This window comes from Delphinapterus leucas, chromosome X (assembly GCF_059928025.1).
Source record: "Delphinapterus leucas isolate spDelLeu-1000000601 "Yukka" chromosome X, BTC_Dleu_Yukka2, whole genome shotgun sequence".
Lineage (NCBI taxonomy): Eukaryota > Metazoa > Chordata > Mammalia > Artiodactyla > Monodontidae > Delphinapterus > Delphinapterus leucas.
In genome coordinates, this window is record NC_143150.1 from 72,221,935 (window position 1) to 72,246,911 (window position 24,977).

Here is a 24,977-nt window from a genome sequence, read left to right on the forward strand (position 1 = left end):
TCTGGACAAAACTATGAGATTAGAAATCAGTTACAGGAAAAACAACTGTGAAAAACTACAAACCCATGGAGGCTAACAATATGTTACTACGTATTCAATGGATCACTGAAGAAAGAAATCAAAGAGGATATCAAAGAATACCTAGAGACAAACAACAATGAAAACACAGCAATCCAAAACCTATAGGACACTGCAAAAGCAGTTCTAAGAGAGAAGTTCATAGCAATACAATCTTACTTCAAGAAACAAGAAAAATCTCAAATAAACCACCTATCTTCACACCTATAGCAACCAGAGAAAGACAAACAAAACCCAAAGTTAGTAGAAGGAAAGAAATCATAAAGATCACAGCAGAAATAAATGAAATAGAGATGAAGACAATAACAGCAAAGATTAATGAAACTGAAAGCTGGTTCTTTGAGAAGATGAACAAAATTTATAAACCTTTAGCCGGACTCATCAAGAAAAAGAGGGAGAGGAATTAAATCAATAAAATTAGAAATGAAAAAGGAAATGTTATAACAGATACCACAGAAATACAAAGGATCATGAGAGATTACTACAAGCAACTATATGCCAATAAAATAGACAACCAGAAGAAATGGACAAATTCTTAGAAAGATACAACCGTCCAGGTCTGAGCCAGGAAGAAATAGAAAATATGAACAGACCAGTCACAAGTACTGAAATTGAAGCTGTGATTAAAAGTCTTAAAACAAACAAAAGTCCAAGACCAGATGGCTTCACAGGCGAATTCTATGAGACATTTATAGAAGAGTTAACACCTACTCTTCTGAAACTCTTCCAAAAATTTGCAGAGGAAGGAACACTCCCAAGCTCATTTTATGAGGCCACCATCACCCTGATACCAAAATGAGACAAAGATATCCCCAAAAAAGGAAATTACAGGCCAGTATCACTGATGAATAGAGATGCTAAAGTCCTCAACAAAATACTAGCACACTGAATCCAACAACACATTAAAAGGATCATACACCTTGATCAAGTGGGATTTATCTCAGGGATGCAAGGATTCATCAGTATATGCAAATCAATCAATGTGATACACCACATTAACAAATTGAAGAATAAAAACCATATGATCATTTCAGTAGATGCAGAAAAGCTCAACACCAATTTATGATATTTTCATTTTTTAATTAAAATTTTTTTGAAGTTTTAAATTGTGGTAAAATACACAAAGCATAAAACATACCATGTTAACTATTTTTAAGTGTACAGCTCATCAGTGTTAAGTACATTCACATTGTTAAGTTTGTTACAATTAACATTCATAGTGTTAAGTATGTTAACCAAACTCCAGAGCTCTTTTCGTCTTGCACATTTAAAACTTTGCACCCATTAAGCAGCAAGTCCCTATTCTCCCCTTTCCCAGTCCCTGGCGTACACCGTTCTACTTGCCATCTCTATTAATTTGACTACTGTAAGTACCTCATATTAGTGAGATCATACACTATTTTTCCTTTTGTTACTATTTCATTTAATATAGTGTCCTCAAGGTTCATCAGTGTTGTAGCATGTGTCAGAATTTCCTCCTTTTGAAAGGCTGAATAACATTCCACTGTGTGTATATACTGCATTTTTTTTAATCCATTCATCCATCGATGGAGACTTGTATTACTTGCACCTTTTGGCTATCGTGAATAATACTGCTATGCAAGTGGGTGTAAAAATATTTCTTTGAGACCCTGCGTTCAGTTATTTTGGGTTTATACCCAGAAGTAGAATTAGTAGATCATATGGAAATTCTGTTTTTAATTTTTTAAAGGAATCACCATACTGTTTTCCATAGTAGTTGCACCATTTTACATTCCTAGCAACAGTGCACAGGTTTCCAGTATTCCCACATTCTTGCCAACACTTGTTATTTTTTGTTTTTGTGACAGTAGCCATCCTAATGGGTGTGAGGTGTATCTCATTGTGGCTTTGATTTGCATTTCCCTAATGATTAGTGATGTCAAGTATTTCATGTGATTTTTGCCAGTTGTATAATCTTCTTTGGAAAAATGTCTATTCAAGCCCTTTGCCCATTTTTAAGTCAGTTGATTTTTCATTGTTGAGTTTTAGGGGTTCCTTATATATCTGGATATTAACTCTGTATCAGACGTATGATTTGCAAATATTTTCTCCCATTTCATAGGTTGCCTTTTCAACTCTGTTGATTGTGTTCTTTGATACACAAAATTTTAAAATTTTGACGTAGTCCAGTTTATCTTTACTTTTGTTACTTGTGCTTTTGGTGTCATATCAAAGAAATCATTGCCAAATCCAGTGTTGTAAAGATTTTTCCCTTATATTTTCTTCTAAAAGTTTTATATTTTAGCTCTTCCATTTAGGTCTTTGATCCGTTTGGAGTTCATTTTTGTATATGGTGTAAGGTAAAAGTCCAATTTCATTCTTTTGCTTATGGATATCCAGTTGTCCCTGCACCGTTTATTGACAAGACGGTTTTTTTTCCTCCATGGAATGCTTTTGGCACCTTTGTCGAAAATCATTTGACCATATATGTGAGAATTTATTTCTAGAATCTCTTCTATTCCATTGGTGTATTTGTGTCTTTATGCCAGTACCACATTATTTTGATTACTGTATCTTTGTAGTAAATTTTGATGTCATGAAGTATGAGTCCTCCAGCTTTGTTCTTCTGTTTCAGGATTGTTTTGGCTCTTCTGGGTACCTTGATATTCTGTTTTATTTTTAGGATGGAGTTTTTCATTTCTGCAAAAAATGTCAGTGGGATTTTCATAGGGATTGCATTACATCTGTAGATCACTTTGGGAGTATTGCCATCTTAACAATATTAAGTCTTCCAATCCATGAGCTGTTTGCATTTAAAATAATCATTATCTACTGGTATATTTGTAATAAGCATAAATAAATTTTTAAAGGAATTGTTGGCAGAGGGAATTGGTAAATTTCTTTTTCTTCTTTCAGTTTTATTGAGATATAATTGACATTCAGCACTGTATAAGTTTAAGCTATACAGCATAATGACTTGAGATGGTGGTCAAAAGGTAGAAACTTCCAGTTATAAGATAAATAAATACTGGGGATGTAATGTACATGATGACTATAGTAAACAGTGCTGTATGGTATATTTGAAAGTTGCTAAGAAAGTATAAAAGTTCTCATGAACAGGGACTGATAAATTTTTAATGTCAGTTTATGTATCTTCACTTTATGGATCTCATGTTCCAATATTTATAAACGGACATAAGTTTTGGAGAAAAAGAACCAATTAGATATTAGTAGAGAAATGATTATCTGACTCTATGTGTTCATAAAAAGAAAATGTTTGTGGCTTGATAAATTAAACAAATTTAATTAAATTATTTATTGTTAACCAATAGGCTTATTTAGACATTTAATGATATTAACTAAGTTCAGATATAGTTTTGTCTGTTTTGCTCATACTCAAACAAACTTTCACCTTGTTAATTAAAAATGTTATTTTATTCACACCACTTAAAATTGTGTCTCATTGAACAGAGAATCTCTTGGGTCTTATTTCCTGAAGATTATCTGTGAACATTTTAAGTCATCAGAAAATATTGGTAAAGCTCTACTGTTCCATGTTGAAGTGCTTTTACAAAGGAAGGAAGAATTGCTTGCCACGGAGAAGATTGAAGAAATTATTATAGGTCAGTAGGATTTCTGCAGGTGTTTTAGAAAGCTGTTAATATGCATGTAGTTCTAAGATGGAGGTCAGAACACTAGCAAAATCCTCAGGTCAACAGATTTTTTCCTTTCTCTCATTTCCTTTTTTTTTCTCCTTAATACCCTTTGACTATAACAACTCACCTATCCAGATTCCACATATTTGGCAAGCTAGAATGAAAGCTAAACAAAGATAACAAAACATCAACAAAAACAGACAAACCTCTGAGCTTAAACCTCATGTGTAATGGAAAATTGTGAGATTATAAGCCTAATTTCATGTTTCAGTTTGATCTCAAATTAGCGGTGTACCTTCAGGCAAGTCAGTAATATCTCTGGATCTTTTTCCAACTATAAAATGAAGGTTGTGAACTACATTCCTACTTTTTAACTTCTTTTTACAGCAGCAGCATCCTTTTGTGATGCAATTGTATATGAACCCTGCCCCCAATAAAATAGACTAGAGTTGCTGTGGTTAAAGCAGAGATGTAGAGCCAGATCTCAGCATTCCATTAATCCCCCATCTCTCTGTAGAACCCTATACCCTGAAGAACACAGAGAGTATGATCCCTTTATTAGAAAATTCTTGCCCTGATCTGTCTTTCCTACTCTATACATATATAGAGATATAACTGGAATGATAGTCACTAATGTTAACACTGGAATTTATTCTGAGTGGTGGCAGTTTAGGTGATTTATTGCTTTCTTTGTTTTTTACCAGATTGCTTGAATTTTTATAAGTATGTATCATGTTTTTATAAAAACAAAGTCATTGATTTTTTTAAAGGAAATCTTTTGACTAGATAATCTCTAAGAGTCTTTTGAACTCTAGATTCTATGAACTGTATTTTACTGATGACACCCTTCCTCCATATCCTCACTAAGAATCCAGTTATTTTTAGACCCAGTGTTGTTAAGCTTGGTTATCTGGTTTTCCAACCCTCAGCATTTTAATGGTAGCATATTATAAAGGGAGAAAGGACCTACAGGGAAATATACAGATAACCCGATCACAAGGGAGGGAAAAACCTTATAAATTGTATAAAACAATTTCAAGTATTTAAAAAAAGTATAATAATCTGTACTACATAATAATTACTGAAGGCATCATTATGATATACTATCAGTACAGTAAAATACAATAGTTGTTAGTGTTGACCTTGAATAGTCAAGCAAAAGTTAAATTGTGCTTCAGAAAACTAGAATGTATGTTTAGAAAAACATAATTCATAAAACATAATTTTTAGAAAAATTAAGAACTTTAAATGATTTAGACTTTTTAAAATAAAAAATTATTTTATGTTTAATGAAAGTAAACTGCCAGGTAACTAGAAAACTTTGCTATCCAGAATAACTAATTTTCTAAGATTACAGTTAACCCAAGTTATGTTGTTATATCTAATTATACACTTACACTTTCAAAGTATGATAATATTTTAACACACAAGCTTTATGTGGCTTTTTACTCTCATGTAAGTATTTTTAACTAAGTCATGGAACAGACTATGTCTGCTGAGGGGTCAGAGACTCTCAGTTTTCTAATCAAGACTTTCATGGAAATTGATAGTGCCAGAGGGGTGGGAGTGAAAGGGATATAGAATTCTATTATAGCTTAAACTTTACCTTAGTGTGTGATAATGTAAATGTCTAGACCAGAAACAATCAGACATGAGTTACAATTTAAAGTAATAGAGTTTATGTGTAAACGTGGTCTTAAAGTATTTTACAAAGGCTTTAAGGTGTAATTGGCCTTCTTGGGAACTTGATCTGATCTAGTTAGTACGTAATAGTATAAACACTTCTTATTAATGATTTCTAGCATTGCTGTCTGTTCATTGATAATAACATTAACGCACCAGATGATGATCAAATTTGGAACTTGGAAAATACGTTAAAAAGAGACTAGGCTGGAAAACTATTACGATGGGCGAATTACAGTGATTCTAGCAAACTCTGATTGTATTGCATAATCAATTTTGCTAGTAAATCTAAAATTGATGAAGAAAACCTGTCTGAATGTGATTGTGTTTGTAGCCATTACTTAAAGATTATAGGTTCTGAAGAGCACAGTTAGTGCTCTTTATTTAATGTAATAGATCTTGACTCTTGTTTTTAGAACTTGGTTTTTTTTTTTTCAGCTCACCAAACAGGAAGACAACTGACAACAGAATTAGTAGGCTGTTTACACAACATTCTATGGAAAAAAGCTGCCAAAAGTTTTCAGGTTTGGGAATAATCTATTTTCATTCTTTATATTCTTTCTTCACCCCAACAAATAAAACAATGTATTCACTATAAAAATCATAGAGCATCAAGTACTTTAATAATATCTTTCTGCTTAGGTACTGTCTATTTATTAAATATTTATAATGTAGAACTTTAATGTGCACTGGACAAGAATTTATTTAAAAATACTAAGATGTGGACTTCCCTGGTGGCGCAGTGGTTAAGAATCCGCCTGCCAATGGAGGGGACACGGGTTTGATCCCTGGTCCAGGAAGATCCCATGTGCCGTGGAAGCAACTAAGCCCATGCTCCTCAACTACTGAGCCTGCACTCTAGAGCCCACGAGCCACAACTGCTGAGCCCACGTGCCTAGAGCCCGTGCTCTGCAACAAGAGAAGCCACCACAACGAGAAGCCCGCACACCACAATGAAGAATAGCCCCCACTAGCCGCAGCTAGAGAAAGCCCACATGCAGCAACAAAGACTCACCGCAGCCAAAAATAAATAAAGTAACTTATTTATTTTTTTAAAAATAAACTAAAAATAAAGATACTAAGATGTGATTCATCCCCATTGGGAGTTTACAGTGTAGGGAAATGACATCACTGATATTAAGATATAGGAAAGTATAATTTATTTTAACATGAGGAGCAAGAAAGTCAGAGGGTTTTATTTCCTTTAAAAATTGAGGTATGGAGCACAGAGGATTTTTAGGGCAGTGAAAATACTTTGAATGATACTATAATGATGGACGCATGTCATTATCCATTTGTCTAAATCCATAGAATGTACAACACCAAGAGTGAACCCTAATGGAAGTTCATCAGTTGTAACAAATACACCATTCTGGTAGAGGATGTTGCTGATGGGGGAGGCTGTACATGTGTTGGGTCAGGAGGTATCTAGCAGATATCTGTACATTCCTCTCACTTTTGCTGTGATCCCAAAACTGCTCTTAAAAAAAATCTTTTAAAAACATTGTGGTGTAATAAAAATGCAAAAGAATGTAGTAATATTTTTTCTTTATACTAAACAGTCCAGGTTTACTGTAGAAAATTTGAAACCACAGATAAGTTTTTTAAAAAGAATACTTATTCTTAATCCAATCACTCTTAAAATTTTATATATTGCCTTCTAATCCATATGCATTTGTCTGTGTATGTGTAAGAAAGGACGTACTGTGTTAGTGGATTTCCACTTCCAACCAAAATGTAAGAGACCTGGTTGATGTCCTTGCCTGAATAACACCTTGCTCCCTCTCCCTACCTCCAAAAAAACAAGACAAAATACATGAAAAAATGGTTTTCAAGACACTGGACATTAGGCAATGGAGAGTGATATCTGGTAGATAGGAAATAAACAAGGTGAGCACTGCAGTTGTTCAGCTTACTACCTTGAGTTTCCAGGCTGTAGCATAGGAATAGAAACTGAAGTGGACTATGACATAAATCACAGTAAGATCATTTTTGACCCACCTCCTAGAGAAATGGAAATAAAAATAAACAAATAGGACCTAATGAAACTTCGAAGCTTTTGCACAGCAAAGGAAAGCATAAACAAGATGAAAAGACAGCCCTTAGAATGGGAGAAAATATTTGCAAATGAAGCAACTGACAAAGGATTAATCTCCAAAATATACAAGCAGCTCATGCACCTCAATATCAAAAACACAAACAGCCCAATCCAAAAAGGGGCAGAAGACCTAAATAGACATTTCTCCAAAGAAGATGTACAGATTGCCAACAAATACATGAAAGGATGCTCAACATCACTAATCATTAGAGAAATGCCAATGAAAGCTACAATGAGGCATCACCTCACACCAGTCAGAATGGCCATCATCAAAAAATCTACAAACAATAAATGTTGGAGAGGGTGTGGAGAAAAGGGAACCCTCTTGCACTGTTGGTGGGAATGTAAATTGATACAGCCACTATGGAGAACTGTATGGATGTTGCTTAAACTAAAAATAGAACTACCATTTGACCCAGCAATCCCACTCGAGGGCATATACGCTGAGAAAACCATAATTCAAAAAGAGTCATGTACCACAATGTTCGTTGCAGGTCTATTTACAATAGCCAGGACATGGAAACAACCTAAGTGTCCATTGACAGATGAATGGATAAAGAAGATATGGCTCATATATACAATGTAATATTACTCAGCCATAAAAAGAAAGTTGAGTTATTTGTAGTGAGGTGGATGGACCTGCAGTCTGTCATACAGGGTGACGTAAGTCAAAGAGAAAAACAAATACCATATGCTAACACGTATATATGGAATCTAAAAAAAAATGGTTCTGAAGAACCTAGGGGCAGGACAGGAATAAAGACACAGATGTAGAGAATGTGGACTTGAGGACACGGGGACAGGGAAGGGTAAGCTGGGGCGAAGTGAGAGAGTGGCATTGACATATATACACTACTAAATGTAAAATAGATAGCTAGTGGGAAGGAGCTACATCACTCGGGGAGATCAGCTCGGTGCTATGTAACCACCGAGAGGAGTGGGATAGGGAGGGTGGGAGGGAGTTGCAAGAGGGAGGGGATATGGGGATATATGTATACATATAGCTGATTCACTTTGTTATACAGCAGAAACTAACCATTGTAAAGCAATTATACTCCAATAAAGATGTTTAAAAAAAAAAAAGGAACGAAACTGAAGTGGATCCTAGCAGGCTTCCTAATTTGAGGAGTTGGAGCTGAGAGTCTGGGAAGACCGAGGTAGCTAGAATTCATAGGACAGAGTATCAGAGAGGAGAACAGAGCAAGAAAGAGAACTCCACAATCAGAGAATCCTTCTCAAGTGTTTAGTGGAGTACTGATCAAGATAATATGGGATGAAAATACCTAAAGCCAGATGAGTCACCATCTAAAAGTATTAGAACAGTGCCTGGCACTCACACAGGTCTGGGAATAGAACCTGTTCATACCAGCCAGACTGGAAAACTTCTAATTCATGGGGCATTGGGTAGAGAATTCAGAAAGGTCTTGTTTTGGTAGTGGGGAGTAATTAGTCCTAAACTGAGCACTGTTCCAGACCAACCTGAAAAATCATAAAAGTATGACCTGAAAGGATCAAATTGGTCCCAAGGAATTTAAGTGCTTGCCAGAGTGGAGGTCAAGGATATTTACCAGAATGCAGAACTATCCAGCACCCGACAAGGTAAAGTTTATAACGTCTGGCATCTGATAATAAATTACCAGGCTTCCCTGGTGGCACAGTGGTTGAGAGTCCACCTACCGATGCAGGGGACACGGGTTCATGCCCCGGTCTGGGAAGATCCCACATGCTGTGGAGCGGCTGGGCCCATGAGCCATGGCAGCTGAGCCTGTGTGTCCGGAGCCTGTGCTCCGCAATGGGAGAGGCTACAACAGTGAGAGGCCCGCATACTGCAAAATAAATAAATAAATAAATAAATAAATAAATTACCAAGCATACAAACAGGCAGGAAAATACAACCTATAATGAAGAAAAGAAGCAACAATTGAAACTAACATAGAAGTTAACATTAGCAGAGGACATTAAAATAGCTCTTACAATTGTATTCTATATATTCAAAAAGTTAGGTAGAGACATGGAAGATATAAAAGACCCAAATCAAACTTCCAGAGATGAAAAGTATGTCTAGGATCAAAAATATACTGCATAGTATTAACATCAGATTAGACATTGCAGAAGGATGGATATGTTAATTGTGGTCGTCATTTCACAGTGTATACATATATCAAAACATCTTGTTTTATACATTAAGGTGCTGCAAAATAGAATGATATTCTTATTTTCTTTTAGAGGGTCTCTGTTTCTTTACTGAGCAAGTAAAAAGTTATTTCAGAATTCCCTTCTCGTATTGAATCTTTTTTTCTCTCATTTTCCAGTCTTGCAGGATAATTTTTTTAACTCCCACTTCCAAAACTGTAGAAGAATGTAATCTTAATTCTAAATAGTCAAAGGCAGTGTTATACCTCCTCAGCACAGTTGTTTCTAGTAGGGAGTGAGTTTTATTCCTTTTAGGTACTAATGACTCCTGTCTTTCATTGAAAAATGTGAAGTTTCTTGGTAGGGTACAGGGGACTCATCTATGTTACCTTGGTGTGCATGAGCAATCTTAATTTTCTTATCTTAAAAAAAGTTATCCAGGTCATTTCTATTAGATTTTTTTGTAATAGCTTCTTACCATTGAAAATTTTAAAGTGCCTCAAAAGTAAGAAAATATTTTTGTACAAAAGCATAGCATTTAGGGCTTCCCTGGGGGCGCAGTGGTTGAGAGTCCGCCTGCCGATGCAGGGGACACAGGTTTGTAACCCGGTCCAGGAAGATCCCACATGCCGCGGAGTGGCTGGGCCTGCGAGCCATGGCCGCTGAGCCTGCGCGTCCGGAGCCTGTGCTCTGCAACGGGAGAGGCCACAACAGTGAGAGGCCTGCGTACTGCAAAAAAAAAAAAAAAAAAAACCACACACACACAAAAAAACAAACAAAAAAAACCATAGCATTTAATTAAAATAGTGAAAAACCTGGAAATTTACTAAAATATCTTACATTTTCTTATCCTACGTAGCAACATAGATTAATATTTACAAAATGAAGTTAAATGGAAAGAATAGAAAATGAAATTGTAATATAAGGTGTGATTACAACTATATAAAAATACAAAAGGGTAAAATTAAAATGGAATGTGGAAAAATGAAAATATCTGTATTCGAATGGTAAATTATGGGTGTTCTCTTTTAACATTTTTATCAGTGTTGTTTTAATAACTTTTAAATCGTATTCTGAGTTTTCTAGGGTGGCTCACCATCCTCTCCGACTCTTCATCCCATATGTGAAATTTCATTTTTTTTGGCTTTATTAAAGTATAATTGACAAAATTATGATTAAAGTGTACAATGTGATGATTTAATTTGGTATACATATATATTGTGAAAGGGGTTAATGACTTATTTAACACGTCCATCACCTCACATATTTACCTTTTTTCTTTTTGGTGAGAACATTTAAGTTCTGCTCTCTTAGCAAAATTCAGTTATACAGTCCAGTATTACCAACTATAGTCACCATATATCTAATGTATATATTAGATCCTCGGACCTTTTTCATCTTATAACTGAAAGTTTGTACCCTTTTACCAACCATTCTCCATTTCCCCCACCCTCAAACCCCTGGAAAACACCATTCTACTCTGTGTTTCTATGAGTTTGACTTTTTTTTCTTTACTTCAGATTCTACATATAAGTGATACCATGCAGCGTTTGTCTTTCTCTTTCTGGCTTATATCATTTAGCATAATGTCCTCCAAATTCATCCATGTTGTCACAAATGGCAGGATTTCGTTCTTTTTTAAGGCTAATATTCCATTGTATACATATACTGTACTTTCTTTACCCACATTCATCAGTAAACAACAACTTAGGTTGTTTCCATACCTTGGCTTGCTGCAGTGGACATGGCAGTACAATTATCTCTTTGAGATAATGATTTCATTTTCTTTGGGTATCCCACACAGAAGTGGGATTACTGGATTGTATGGTAGTTCTATTTTTAATTTCTTAGGAAACCTCCAACTGTTTTCCATAGTGGCTATACCAGTTTACATTCCCACCAACAGTGTACAAGGTTTCCCTTTTCTGTACATCCTCACTACCATTTGTTATCTCTTGTCTTTCTGATGTTAGCCATTGTAGCAGATGTGAAATGATATCTCATTGTGGTTTTGATTTGCATTTTCCTGATGATAAGTGATGTTGAGCACCTTATCATGTACCTGTTGGCCATTTGTATGTCTTCTTTGGAAAAGTCTGTCCAGATCCTTTGCCCATTTTTAATCGGGTTTTGTTTTTGTTCTTGTTTTTATTTTTTGCTACTGAGTTGTAGTATTTTCTTATATATTTTGGATATTACCCCCCCAAAATACTGCAAATATTTTCTCTGATTTCATAGGTTGCCTTTTAATTTTGTTGGTTTCCGTGAAACCTGTAATGTGAGGGAAGAAGAGAGAATATCGATTACCACTTTATCTATAACTTTATATTGATCAAGGCTGATAGTAAAATGCATTCAGCATTCAACTAAAGAGGATGTTGTGTTTTGGTTGCCTAAAAATGTAAACAGTGCCATTTTTTTGTTTCTAAAGGTGACTTGGAACAATTAGGGTCAAATACAGAAATATCTGTGTGATTTTGTTATTTCTTCTTAAACTTTAGGTAGAAGATTATGCTGATGCCCTACACTGGTACTGCTGTTCTCTGAGACTTTATGCATGTGATCAAACGTACCTGGACTTTGCCAGGCTACAGAGGAACATGGCTGCTTGTTACCTGCATTTGGAACAATTTGATAAGGTCTTTTGATTTATTTGTTTTTCAAAGGCAGCAAATGTTGTTATGTGCAATGGCAGAGAGATGGTTGTAGTGGTGTGACTTCTTGGCTATTAGGTTAGGATGTCTGAGAGTTACTTCATACAGAACAAAGTCAAATTGATATTTTCCTGACTTGCACACTATAAACATTAATGAATGGAACTTCCCAAAAGGAGAGAAAATTTGGAGACTCTTAATTCCATTACTTACTGTTTATTTTTAACACCCTGTTCTGAAAGGTAATATATCATTGCAATTCATGAACAAAGTTATCTGCTGCTAACCATCTGCAGTATTGTCCTTTGAAGCAGAATAAATTTTAAGTTACACATTTTTTTGGGTCAAGCATTCAGTGAGAGCAAACACTTGGATGAAATTTGTTCTTTTACTTTCTGGGTTATCTTTTGCCTTTCCAACCAATCTAAAAAAATGTTCAGCATTTGATTTCTTATCAGAACAAAATTCTGGAAGGTAAAAGGGATAAAACTTGCTTGAGCATAGAGCCATTCATACTCCCCAAAGCATTTGGGACATTTCTTCCTTTGGTTATCATATAGTATGCACATAATGGGGTGGGGCGTATTGTCTTGTGGTAAGAGAAAAAACAAGAAGTACAGGTATGGATCCAGGTAAAATATGAAGGTTTTTGTTGCTTTTTAAGTTTTAATAACAAATTTAGGGGGAAATATGTGGTTAAGGGTTGTAATTTTAGACATTTTCTTTGAAGATTTGTTTACTTTGAAGGGTTGTTTACCTTAATAAATACTTCAGATTTTCTTTCAAAAGAATATTTACCATTTAGTTTGTTATAAATTCACGGTCCTGAAAGAGAAGTTGAAAGGTTACTTAATTCATCGTATTTCTACACAGCCCAGCATTTAAGTGTTTCAGAAAGATGGTTGACTACTGTTTACTTAAAGACCTGAAAAGAAGATGTCACATAGATTTTGTTACTTAATTCATTATATTTCTGCTCAGAATACTGTTACCTATTCAGAAAGGTAGTTTCCTACTGCTTACTTAAAGACCTGTAAAGAAGGTAATCACAAGGCTTTTGTAACTCTATGATTTATATTAACCTGGCAGATTGGGAAGGACCTGGACCTGGAGCTAGACATGCCAACTGGGGTGATGGATACATCTGCAGGCCAAGAGGAAGGATATCTAATCACCTAGTCAAGATAGAAAGAACATAGTATGAGATACTGTGATAGTTTCTGAAGTTACAGAGATGAACAAGTTGCCTTTGACTCAGCCAAGCAGCTGGCATCAGGGTATCCTAATGGGCAGATCAGATTATGGCAATGGGGGAAATTTAAGTGTTGGAAAGATTCCATAAGTTAGGCACATAGGTAGTTGGCATCACATAAGCATATCAGCAGGGAACAGGTCTTCAATCATAGAGATTTGGACTCAGATGCAGGACTCAAATCTTTGCATCACTGGGGGTATGTGTAGATAGACTAGAAAGAGCAAGGTCGAGCTCCAAACCTAAAGTGAAAGGAACATGAGGCTCTTTTTAAGAGTGGAGCTCAGGCATAGGGAGCCAGACTGGGATGCAGTTACCGGAAAAAGAATACAAAGTGAATAGATGATACAGTCTTCTAAGACTTGAAGCACTGCTTCTTAAATTTCCTCTAACTAATGTCAAGTTTGGTCCTAGAGCCTAGTGTAGGACTGAACCTATAATTGGGAGTTCAAATGGTATTAGTAGTAAGGAGGGGAAGAAGAAGAGAGCAGGAAACCAGGCAGGTCCTAATATGTATACTCAGTTTGTGATTATGTCATTTAAGGCCAGATTGCCTTGTTGATTACTGTTAGTATATTTCTCCATTTCATCCTTCCTGTCTTAAACTTAGCAAAAATTGATTTGATACCTCCATATGTAAGGAATACTCTACTGTGCACTAAGACAGATGAAGAAAGGTGAAACAGTTACGCAGTTCATCATATTTTACTATTTTGCTATTGCCACCTAGTCTTGTTAATTTTTATTGTCTGCTTTTTTCACTCCTTCCCTTGATCTTGAGTACTGTTCAGAAATTTTGTGAAACCATATCTATTGCATCTGCTAAAATTTCATAATTTTCATATACGCACTAAGTAAAACTGACTCTTGTTGACTTTCTGTCATACTCCTCACCAATCCTTGGTGATTCCAAAACATTTTTTTTATCCCTAAGCCCCTATGCCTTATCCTTCCTTTTAGCAGAAAACCTTATCTTCTAATTTCCTGGGCTTGTAGCCACTGACATGAACTTCATCACCTTCTCTCTTTATCCATTCTTTCTTCTCCCTTATCTCTGAGAAAGAAGTTACTTTCTCAGGGGACCTTCCCTACAAATCTCAACCCTAACTCTTTTATCTTTCTCTCTCTACTGTTTCTTTCCCCTGTCACTACAATTATTTTTAGGCCTTCTTTATTCAAAAACCTTTCTTCAACCTTGTCATCCTCCCCAAATTATAGTTTGTCCTTCCTTTCATCACCAAACTTTATAACCTAAAATTACTGCCTATATTTTTTTAGTATTCATTCATTCAAAAAATATTTATTAACTGTCTACTATATGTTAAATACTGTCCTAGGCAAATAGACAAAACCCCCTACCCCCACAGAGTTTATATTCTACTAGGAGGCACAGACAATAAAAAGATAAATATTATGGTATAATAGAGAGGTCAGTAAATTTTCTATACAGAACCACATAGTAAATATTTTAGGTTTTCTAGGCCATACAGTCTCTCTTGCAGCTACTCAACTCTGCTGTTGTACCATGAAAGTAGGCGTAGACCATATGTAAACAAATTGGCATGGCTTTGTTCCAACAAAACTTTATATTTAGGAACACTGAAATTTGAATTTCATATAATTTTTTGTGTCATAAAGTATTCTTTTTTTGATTTTTTTTAGCCTTTTAAAAAAGTAAAACTTAGCTTCATAGATGGTAGGCTGGATGGAGCCCAAAGGCCATAGTTTTCTGACCCTGTTATATTAGATAGTGATGAGTGCTAAAGAGAAAACTAAGTAGGAAAGGGTACTATTAAATGTTTTAGAGGAGGAATGAAGGGTTGGAATTCTAGGCAAGGTGGCCAGAGGGTGCCTCAGTGAGAAGGTAGTTTTTTAGTAGAGACCTGAGGAAATGAGGGATATGGCTATGAGGATACCTTTAAAAAGAGCATTCCAGACAGAGGGAGCAGCAAATGCAAAGGCTCTGGTGTGTGGGGTAGGAGCATATATGTGGTGTTTGAGGAACAGCAAAGAGACTAGTGTGGCTGGAGCAGAGGGAATATTAGGGAAAACAGGAAATGTGATCAAGGAAGTAGTGGGGAAACAGATCATGTAAGAAAGACATTGTAGTTCATTGTAAAGATTTGTGTCATTAAGTCTAAGTGAGATGGGGAGCCAGTGGGAGGGTTTGGGGGCACAAGAGTGTCAAGATCTGACTTGCATTTTAATAAAATCACTCGGCCACTGTGTTGAATAGACTGAGCTGGATGCAAGGGTGGAAGCAGGGAGACCAGTTAGGAGGCCACTGAAATAATCTAGGCAAGAGATGATGGTGGCATGAACCAGGATGAAGGAAGTATGGATGTTGAGAAGTGGTCAGATTCTGTATAGTATATGAAAATAAAGCTGACAGAATTCTCTGACAAACCAGATGTAGGATAAGAGAGAAAAAAAGAGACAAGAATGACTCTAAGGTTTTTGGCCTCACCACCTACTTCCCTTTTCATGATTTTTGCATCTGATTCTATAAACTGCTCTTTTGAATATCACTAGTGACCTTTTTTTTAAATAAATGTATTTATTTTTGGCTGCATTGGGTCTTTGTTGCTGGGCACCGGCTTTCTCTAGTTTCGGCGAGCAGGGGCTACTCTTCATTGCGGTGCGCGGGCTTCTCATTGCGGTGGCTTCTCTTGTTGTGGAGCATGGGCTCTAGGCATGTGTGCTTCAGTAGTTGTGGCTAACGGGCTCTAGAGCGCAGGGTCAGTAGTTGTGGCGCTCGGGCTTAGTTGCTCCACGGCATGTGGGATCTTCCTGGACTAGGGCTCGAACCCGTGTCCCCTGCATTGGCAGGCGGATTCTTGACCACTGTACCACCAGGGAAGCCCCGCTAGTGACCTTTTAATGATAAAGTCTAATGATTTTTTCCCTCAGTCCATTTTGTCCTCTGGTCTCTCTAGCATGAGAGAATATAATACTACTTTTTCCTTCCAGAATCTTTCTCTTTGGCTTCTAATGACATACTCGCTTTTTTTTATTGAAGTATAGATGATTTACAGTGTTGTGTTGTTAGTTTCTGGTGTACAGCAAAGTGATTCAGATATATCTGTATATATCTTTATCATATTCTTTCCCATTATGGTGTATTACAAGATATTGAATATAGTTCTCTGTGTTGTACAGTAGGACCTTGTTGTTTTATCTGTTCTATGTATAGTAGTTTATATCTGCTAATCTCAGACTCCTAATTTATCCCTCCCCCACCTCCCTTCCTCTTTGGTAATTGTTAATTTGTTTTCTGTTTATGACATACTCTCTTAATCCTATTGCTCTGACTGTTCCTTTTTTATTTATGTTATTGGTAGTCTCTTTTCCCAAATAAATGTTGGATGAGGGCAGGTACTGTTTATCTCATTCTCCATTTTATCCTCAACACTCATGAACATGCTTGGTACATGGTAAGTTTTCAGTAAACATTTGTTGAGTTTATTCTCTGCTCCCTTCTTTTGTTTCTGTTGTACACTATCCCCTCAGAAATTCATCAACTGTTTTCTTAGGTTCAGCTCTCCATATGCAAATCTATATCTCTATCCCTGATGTTTCTCATAGCCCACATCCACTTTTCTACTGTCTTTGGGTATATACAGCTATCTAAGACTGAAATCTTAGATTCATGGATTCCTTCTTCTCCCCCTATATTCAGTCGTGTGCCACATCTGGTCAATTCTACCTCTGCAATATTTTTGCCAGCTGTCTCCCCTTCCATCTTTACCTCACTACCCTAGTCCAAGCCCTCATTACCTCTAAGACTACTGGAATAATCTAACTGATTATTGTATCTTGCTCAATAATTTTCAGTGGCACCCTGTAAATAAAGACCAGATTTCTTAGACTTAAGGTCCTCCATAATCTTTATTTTTAAAATTAAAAAAAATCTGTTCTAGTATAATTGCTTTACAATGTTGTGTTAGTTTCTGCGGTATAACAAAGTGAATCAGCTATATGTATGCATATATCCCCATATGCCCTCCCTCTTGCGTCTCCCACCCAAACTCCCTATCCCACCCCTCTAGGTGGTCACAAAGCACTGAGCTGATCTCCCCGTGCGATGCAGCTGCTTCCCACTAGCTGTCTATTTTACATTTGGTAGTGTATATATGTCCATGCCACTCTCTCGCTTTGTCCCAGCTTACCCTTCCCCCTCCCCATATCCTCAAGTCCATTCTCTAGTAGGTCTGTGTCTTTATTCCTGTCTTACCCCTAGGTTCTTCATGACATTTTTTTTCTTAGATTCCATATATGCGTTAATATACGATATTTGTTTTCTCTTTCTGACTTACTTCACTCGGTATGACAGACTTTAGGTCCATCCACCTCACTACAAATAACTCAATTTCGTTTCTTTTTATGTCTGAGAAATATTCCACTATATATATGTGGCACATCTTCTTTATCCATTCATCTGTCAGTGGACACTTAGGTAGGTGGCTTTCATGTCCTGGATATTGTAAATAGAGATGCAGTGAACATTGCAGCACATGACTCTTTTTGAATTATGGTTTCTCAGGGTATATGACAAGTAGTGGGATTTCTGGGTCGCATGAGGGTTCTATCTTTAGTTTTTCAAGGACCCTCCATATTGTTCTCCATAGTGGCTGTATCAATTTACGTTCGCACCAACAGTGCAAGAGTGTTCCCTTTTCTCCACACCCTCTCCAGCATTTATTGTTTGTAGACTTCTTGATGATGGCCATTCTGACTGCTGTGAGGTGATACTGAACTCTACTTTTGATTTGCATTTATCTAATGATTAGTGATGTTGACCATTCTTTCATGTGTTTGTTGGCAATCTATATATCTTCTTTGGAGAAATGTCTATATAGGTCTTCTTCCCATTTTTGGATTGAGTTGTTTGTTTTTTTGATACTGAGCTGCATGACCTGCATGTAAATTTTGGAGATGGATCCTTTATCAGTTGCTTCATTTACAAATATTTTCTCCCATTCTGAGGGTTGTCTTTCGTCTTGTTTATGGCTTCCGTTGCTCTTCAAAAGCTTTTAAGTTTCATTAGGTCCCATTAGTTTATTGATTTATTTTTACATCTTTATTGGAGTATAATTGCTTTACAATGGTGTGTTAGTTTCTGCTTTATAACAAAGTGAATCAGTTATACATATACATATGTTCCCATATCTCCTCCCTCCTGCATCTCCCTCCCTCCCTCCCTCCCTATCCCACCCCTCCAGGTGGTCACAAAGCACTGAGCTGATCTCCGTGTGCTATGCGGCTGCCTCCCACTAGCTATCTATCTTACACTTGGTAGTGTATATATGTCCATGCCACTCTCTCACTTCGTCACAGCTTACCCTTCCCCCTCCCCATATCCTCAGGTCCATTCTCTAGTAGGTCTGTGTCTTTATTCCTGTCTTACCCCTAGGTTCTTCATGACATTTTTTTTTCTTAAATTCCATATATATGTGTTAGCATATGGTACCTGTCTCTCTCTTTCGGACTTACTTCACTCTGTATGACAGACTCCAGGTCCATCCACCTCATTACAAATAGCTCAACTTCGTTTCTTTTTAGGGCTGAGTAATATTCCATTGTATATATGTGCCACATCTTCTTTATCCATTCATCCGATGATGGACACTTAGGTTGTTTCCATCTCCGGGCTATTGTAAATAGAGCTGCAATGAACATTTTGGTACATGACTCTTTTTGAATTATGGTTTTCTCAGGGTATATGCCCAGTAGTGGGATTGCTGGGTCATATGGTAGTTGTATTTGTAGTTTTTTTAAGGAACCTCCATACTGTTCTCCATAGTGGCTGTACCAATTCACATTCCCACCAGCAGTGCAAGAGTGTTCCCTTTTCTCCACACCCTCTCCAGGATTTATTATTTGTAGATTTTTTGATGGTGGCCATTCTGACCGGTGTGAGGTGATACCTCATTGTAGTTTTGATTTGCATTTCTCTAATGATTAGTGATGTTGAGCATCCTTTCATGTGTTTGTTGACAATCTGTATATCTTCTTTGGAGAAACGTCTATTTAGGTCTTCTGTCCGTTTTTGGATTGGGTTGTTCGTTTTTTTGATATTGAGGTACATGAGCTGCTTGTATATTTTGGAAATTAATCCTTTGTCAGTTGCCTCATTTGCAAATATTTTCTCCCATTCTGAGGGTTGTCTTTTCATCTTGTTTATGGTTTCCTTTGCGGTGCAAAAGCTTTTAAGTTTCATTAGGTCACAGTTGTTTATTTTTATTTTTATTTCCATTTCTCTAGGAGGTGAGTCAGAAAGGATCTTGCTGTGATTTATGTCAAAGAGTGTTCTTCCTTTGTTTTCCTCCAAGAGTTTTATAGTGTCTGGCCTTACTTAGGTCTTTATCCATATTGTGTTTATTTTTTGTATGGTGTTAGGAAGTGTTCTAATTTCATTCTTTACAAGTGGCTGTCCAGTTTTCCAAGCACCGTATGTGCGTGGGCTCTGGGCTTCCTATCCTGGGCTTTCTATCCTGTTCCGTTGATCTATATTTCTGTTTTTTTGCCAGTACCGTACTGTCTTGATTACTGTAGCTTTGTAGTATAGTCTGATGTCTGGGAGTCTGATTCCTCCAGCTCCGTTTTTGTTTCTCAGGATTGCTCTGGCTATTTGGGGTCTTTTGTGTTTCCAACAAATTGTGAAATTTTTTCTTCTAGTTCTGTGAAAAATGCCCTTGGTAGTTTGATAGGGATTCCATTGAATCTGTAGATTGCTTTGGGTAGTAGAGTCATTTTCACAATGTTGATTCTTCCAATCCAGAAGCATGGTATAATCTCTGCATTTGTTTGTATCATCTTTGATGTCTTTCATCAGTCTTATAATTTTCTGCATACAGGTAGGTATGCCTAAGGAGGCATACCTGCTCCTTAGGTAAGTTTGTTCCTAGGTATTTTATTCTTTTCGTTGCAGTGGCAAATGGGAGTGTCTCCTTATTTACTCTTGCAGGTTTTTCATCCTTAGAGTATAGAAATGCAAGAGATTTCTGTGCATTAATTGTGTACCCTGCTACTTTACCAAACTCATTGATTAGCTCTAGTAGTTTTCTGGTCGCATCTTTAGAATTCTCTATGTATAGTATCATGTCATCTGCAAACAGTGACAGCTTTACTTCTTCTTTTCCGATTTGGATTCCTTTAATTTCTTTTTCTTCTCTGATTGCTGTGGCTAAAACTTCCAAAACTATGTTGAATAATAGTGGTGAGAGTGGGCATCCTTGTCTTGTTCCTGATTTTAGAGGAAATGGTTTCAATTTTTCACCACTGAGAACAATGTTGGCTGTGGGTTTGTCATATACTGCCTTTATTATGTTGAGGTAGGTTCCCTCTGTGCCTGCTTTCTGGAGAGTTTTTTATCATAAATGGGTGTAGAATTTTGTCAAAAGCTTTTTTGCATCTGTTGAGATTAACATGGATTTGTCTTTCACTTTGTTAATATGGTGTATCACATTGATTGATTTCTGTTTAACTGAAGAATCTTTGCATTCCTCGGATAAACCCCACTTGATCATGGTGTATGATCCTTTTAATGTGCTGTTGGATTCTGTTTCCTAGTATTTTGTTGAGGATATTTTCATCTATGTTCATCAGTGACATTGGTCTGAAGATTTCTTTTTTTGTGACATCTTTGTCTGGTTTTGATATCAGGGTTATGGTGGCCTCGTAGAATGAATTTGGGAGTGCTCCTCCCTCTGCTATGTTTTGTAGAGTTTGAGAAGGATACGTGTTAGCTCTTCTATAAATGTTTGATAGAATCCACCTGTGAAGCCATCTGGTCCTGGGCTTTTGTTTGCTGGAATTTTTTAATCACAGTTTCAATTTCAGTGCTTGTGATTGGTCTGTTCATATTTTCTATTTCTTCCTGGTTCAGTCTCGGCAGGTTCTGCATTTCTAAGAATTTGTCCATTTCTTTCAGGTTGTCCATTTTATTGGCATATATTTGCTTGTCGTAATCTCTCATGATCCTTTGTATTTCTACAGTATCAGTTGTTACTTCTCCCTTTCCATTTGTCATTCTATTGATTTGAGTCTTATCCCTTTTTTCTTCATGAGTCTGCCTAATGATTTATCAATTTTGTTTATATTCTCAGAGAACCAGCTTTTAGTTTTATTGATCTTTGCTATAGTGTCCTTCATTTCTTTTTCATTTCTTTCTGATCGGATCTTTATGATTTCTTTCCTTCTGCTAACTTTGGGGTTTTTTTTTTCTTTCTGTAATTGCTTTAGGTGTAAGGTTAGGTTGTTTACTTGAGATGCTTCTTGTTTCTTGAGGTAGGATTATATTGCTATAAAGTTCCCTCTTAGAACTGCTTTGGCTGCATCCCATAGGTTTTGGGTTGTCGTGTTTTCATTGTCATTTGTTTCTAGGTATTGTTTGATTTCCTCTTTGATTTCTTCGGTTATCTCTTGGTTATTTAGTAGTGTAATGTTTAGCCTCCATGTGTTTGTATTTTTTACGGATTTATTTTTACTGTAATTGATATCTAGTTTCATTGCTTTGTGGTCAGAAAAGATACTTGATACAATTTCAGTTTTTAAAAATTTACCAAGGCTTGATTTGTGACCCAAGATGTGATCTATCCTGGAGAATGTTCCATGAGCACTTGAGAAGAAAGTCTGTTCTGTTGTTTTTGATGGAATGTCCTATAAATATCAACTAAGTCCATTTTGTTTAATGTGTCATTTAACGTTTGTGTTTCCTTAGCTTTTTTTCATTTTGGATGATCTATTCATTGGTGAAAGTGGGGTGTTAATGTCCCCTACGATTATTGTGTTACTGTCGATTTCCCCTTTTTTGGCTTCTAGCATTTGCCTTATGTATTGAGGTGCTCCTATGTTGGATGCATAAATATTTACAATTGTTATATCTTCTTCTTGGATTGATCCCTTGATCATTATGTAGTGTCCTTCTTTGTCTCTTCTAATAGTCTTTATTTTTAAGTCTATTTTGTCTGATATGAGAATTGCTACTCCAGCTTTCTTTTGATTTCCATTTCCATGGAATATCTTTTTCCATCCCCTCACTTTCAGTCTGCATGTGTCCCTAGGTCTGAAGTAAGTCTCTTGTACACAGCATATATACAGGCCTTGTTTTTTATCCATTCAGCCAGTCTGTGTGTTTTGGTTGGAGTATTTGATCCATTTACATTTAAGGTAATTATTGATATGTATGTTCCTGTTACCATTTTCTTTAGTGTTTTGGGTTTGTTTTTGTAGGCCTTTTCCTTCTCTTGTGTTTCCTGCCTAGAGAAGTTCCTTTGAGATTTGTTGTAAAGGTCGTTTGGTTGTGCTGAATTCTCTTAACTTTTGCTTTGTCTGTAAGTGTTTCAATTTCTCTGTCAAAGCTGAATGAGATCATTGCTGGGTAGAGTAATCTTGGTTGTAGGTTTTTCCCTCTCATCACTTTAAATATGTCCTGCCACTCCCTTCTGGCTTGCAGAGTTTCTGCTGAAAAATCAGCTTTTAACCTTATGGGGATTCCTTTGTATATTATTTGTTGCTTTTCCCTTGCTGCTTTTAATATTTTTACCTTGTATTTAATTTTTGATAGTTTGGTTAATATGTGTCTTGGCGTATTTCTCCTTGGATTTATCATGTATGGGATTTCTGCACTTCCAGAACTTGGTTGACTATTTCCTTTCTCATGTTAGGGAAGTTTTCAACTGTAATCTTTTCACATATCTTCTCAGTCCCTTTCTTTTGCTCTTCTTCTTCTGGGACCCGTATTATTCGAATGTTTGTACGTTTAATGTTGTCCCAGAAGTCTCTAAGACTGTCCTCAATTCTTTTCATTCTTTTTTCTTTGTTCTGCTTGTGGTAGGTATTTCCAGTATTTTGTCTTCCAGGTCACTTATCTGTTCTTCTGCCTCAGTTATTCTGGTATTGCTTCCTTCTAGAGAATTTTAAATTTCATTTATTGTGTTGTTCATCACTGTTTGTTTGGTCTTTGGTTCTTTTAGGTTCTTGTTAAACATATTTTTTATTTTCTCCATTCTATATCCAAGATCTTGGATCAACTTTACTATCATTGCTCTGAATTCTTCTTCAGGTAGACTGCCTATTTCCTCTTCATTTGTTTGGTCTGGTGGGTTTTTACGTTGCTTCTTCATCTGCTGTGTGTTTCTCTGTCATCTTATTTTGTTTAACTTACTGTGTTTGGGGTCTCCTTTTCGGAGGCTGAAGGTTTGTAGTTCCTGTTGTTTTTGGTGTCTGCCTCTAGTGGGTAAGGTTTGTTCAGTGGCTTCTCTAGGCTTCCTGCTGAGGGGACTCGTGCCTGTGTTCTGCTGGGTGGGGCTAGCGCTTGTCTTTCCAGTGGGCAGGGCTGCATCCGGTGGTATGTTTTGGGCTGTCTGTGAACTTAGTATGATTTTAAGCAGCCTGTCTGCTAATGGGTGGGGTTGTGTTCCTGTCTTGCTAGTTGTTTGGCATGGGGCATCCAGCACTGGAGCTTCCTCGATGCTGGGTGGAGCTGGGCCTTAGCATTGAGACGGAGATCTCTGGGAGAGCTCTCACCAATTGATATTATGTGAGCCCGGTAGGTCTCTGGTTGTCCAGTGTCCTGAACTCGGCTCTCCCACCTCAGAGGCTCAGGCCTGACACCAGGCCAGAGTACCAACACCCTGTCAGCCACACAGCTCAGAAGAAAAGTGAGGGAAAAAAAGAAAGAAAAAAATAATTTAAAATAAAATAAAATTATTAAAATAAAATTTTTTTTCAAATGGAGCAACCAAACCAATAAACAAATCTGTCAATGAAGAGAAATGCTAAAAACTGTACTAACATAAACGTAAAAATCAGAAACACGTCGGCTGCAGACAGCAAACCCCAAGTCTACAGTTGCTCCCAAAGTCTACTGCCTCAGTTTTGGGTTGATTCGTTGTCTCTTCAGGTGTTCCACAGATGCAAGGTACCTCAAGTTGATTGTGGGGATTTAATCTGCTGTTCCCAATGCTGCATGGAGAAATTTCCCTTTTTCTTCTTTGTTCACACAGTTCCTTGAGTTTAGCTTTGGTTTTGGCCCCACCTCTGCATGTAAGTTGTCCTCAGGCTTCTCTTCCCACCCGGACAGGACGGGGTTAAAGCAGCGGATTAAGGGGCTCTGGCTCACTTATGGTGGGGGAGGGAAGGGTACAGTAGTTATAATTGGAATGCAGGGCGAGCCTGTGGCAGCAGAGGCCAGTGTGTCATTACAACAGCCTGAAGGCTGCCGTGTGTTCTCCCTGGGAAGTTGTCCCCGGATTATGGGACACTGGCAGTGGTGGGTTGCACAGGCTCTTGGGGGGCGGTGTGGATAGTGACCTGTGCTTGCACACAGGCTTCTTGGTGGCTGCAGCAGCAGTGTTAGCGTTTCATGCCCATGTCTGGTGTCTGAGCTGATAGCTGCAGCTCGCTCCTGTCCCTGGAGCTCATTTAGGTGGTGCTCTTCCTTCTGTGGGCAGACCAGG

General features: G+C 37.0%; 1 protein-coding gene across 2 annotated transcripts in view; it reads left to right on the top strand.

The window, feature by feature from the left end:
- The window catches only part of TEX11 (testis expressed 11), a 358,129-nt gene that overhangs the window by 197,567 nt on the left and 135,585 nt on the right, over nucleotides 1-24,977 (top strand). For both annotated transcript variants that reach the window (XM_022561047.2, XM_089904417.1), the window contains exons 13-15: nucleotides 3,511-3,662; nucleotides 5,817-5,902; nucleotides 12,111-12,248. In XM_022561047.2, the coding sequence (XP_022416755.1) occupies nucleotides 3,511-3,662; nucleotides 5,817-5,902; nucleotides 12,111-12,248 (376 nt within the window). The remainder of the gene's footprint in view (nucleotides 1-3,510; nucleotides 3,663-5,816; nucleotides 5,903-12,110; nucleotides 12,249-24,977) is intronic.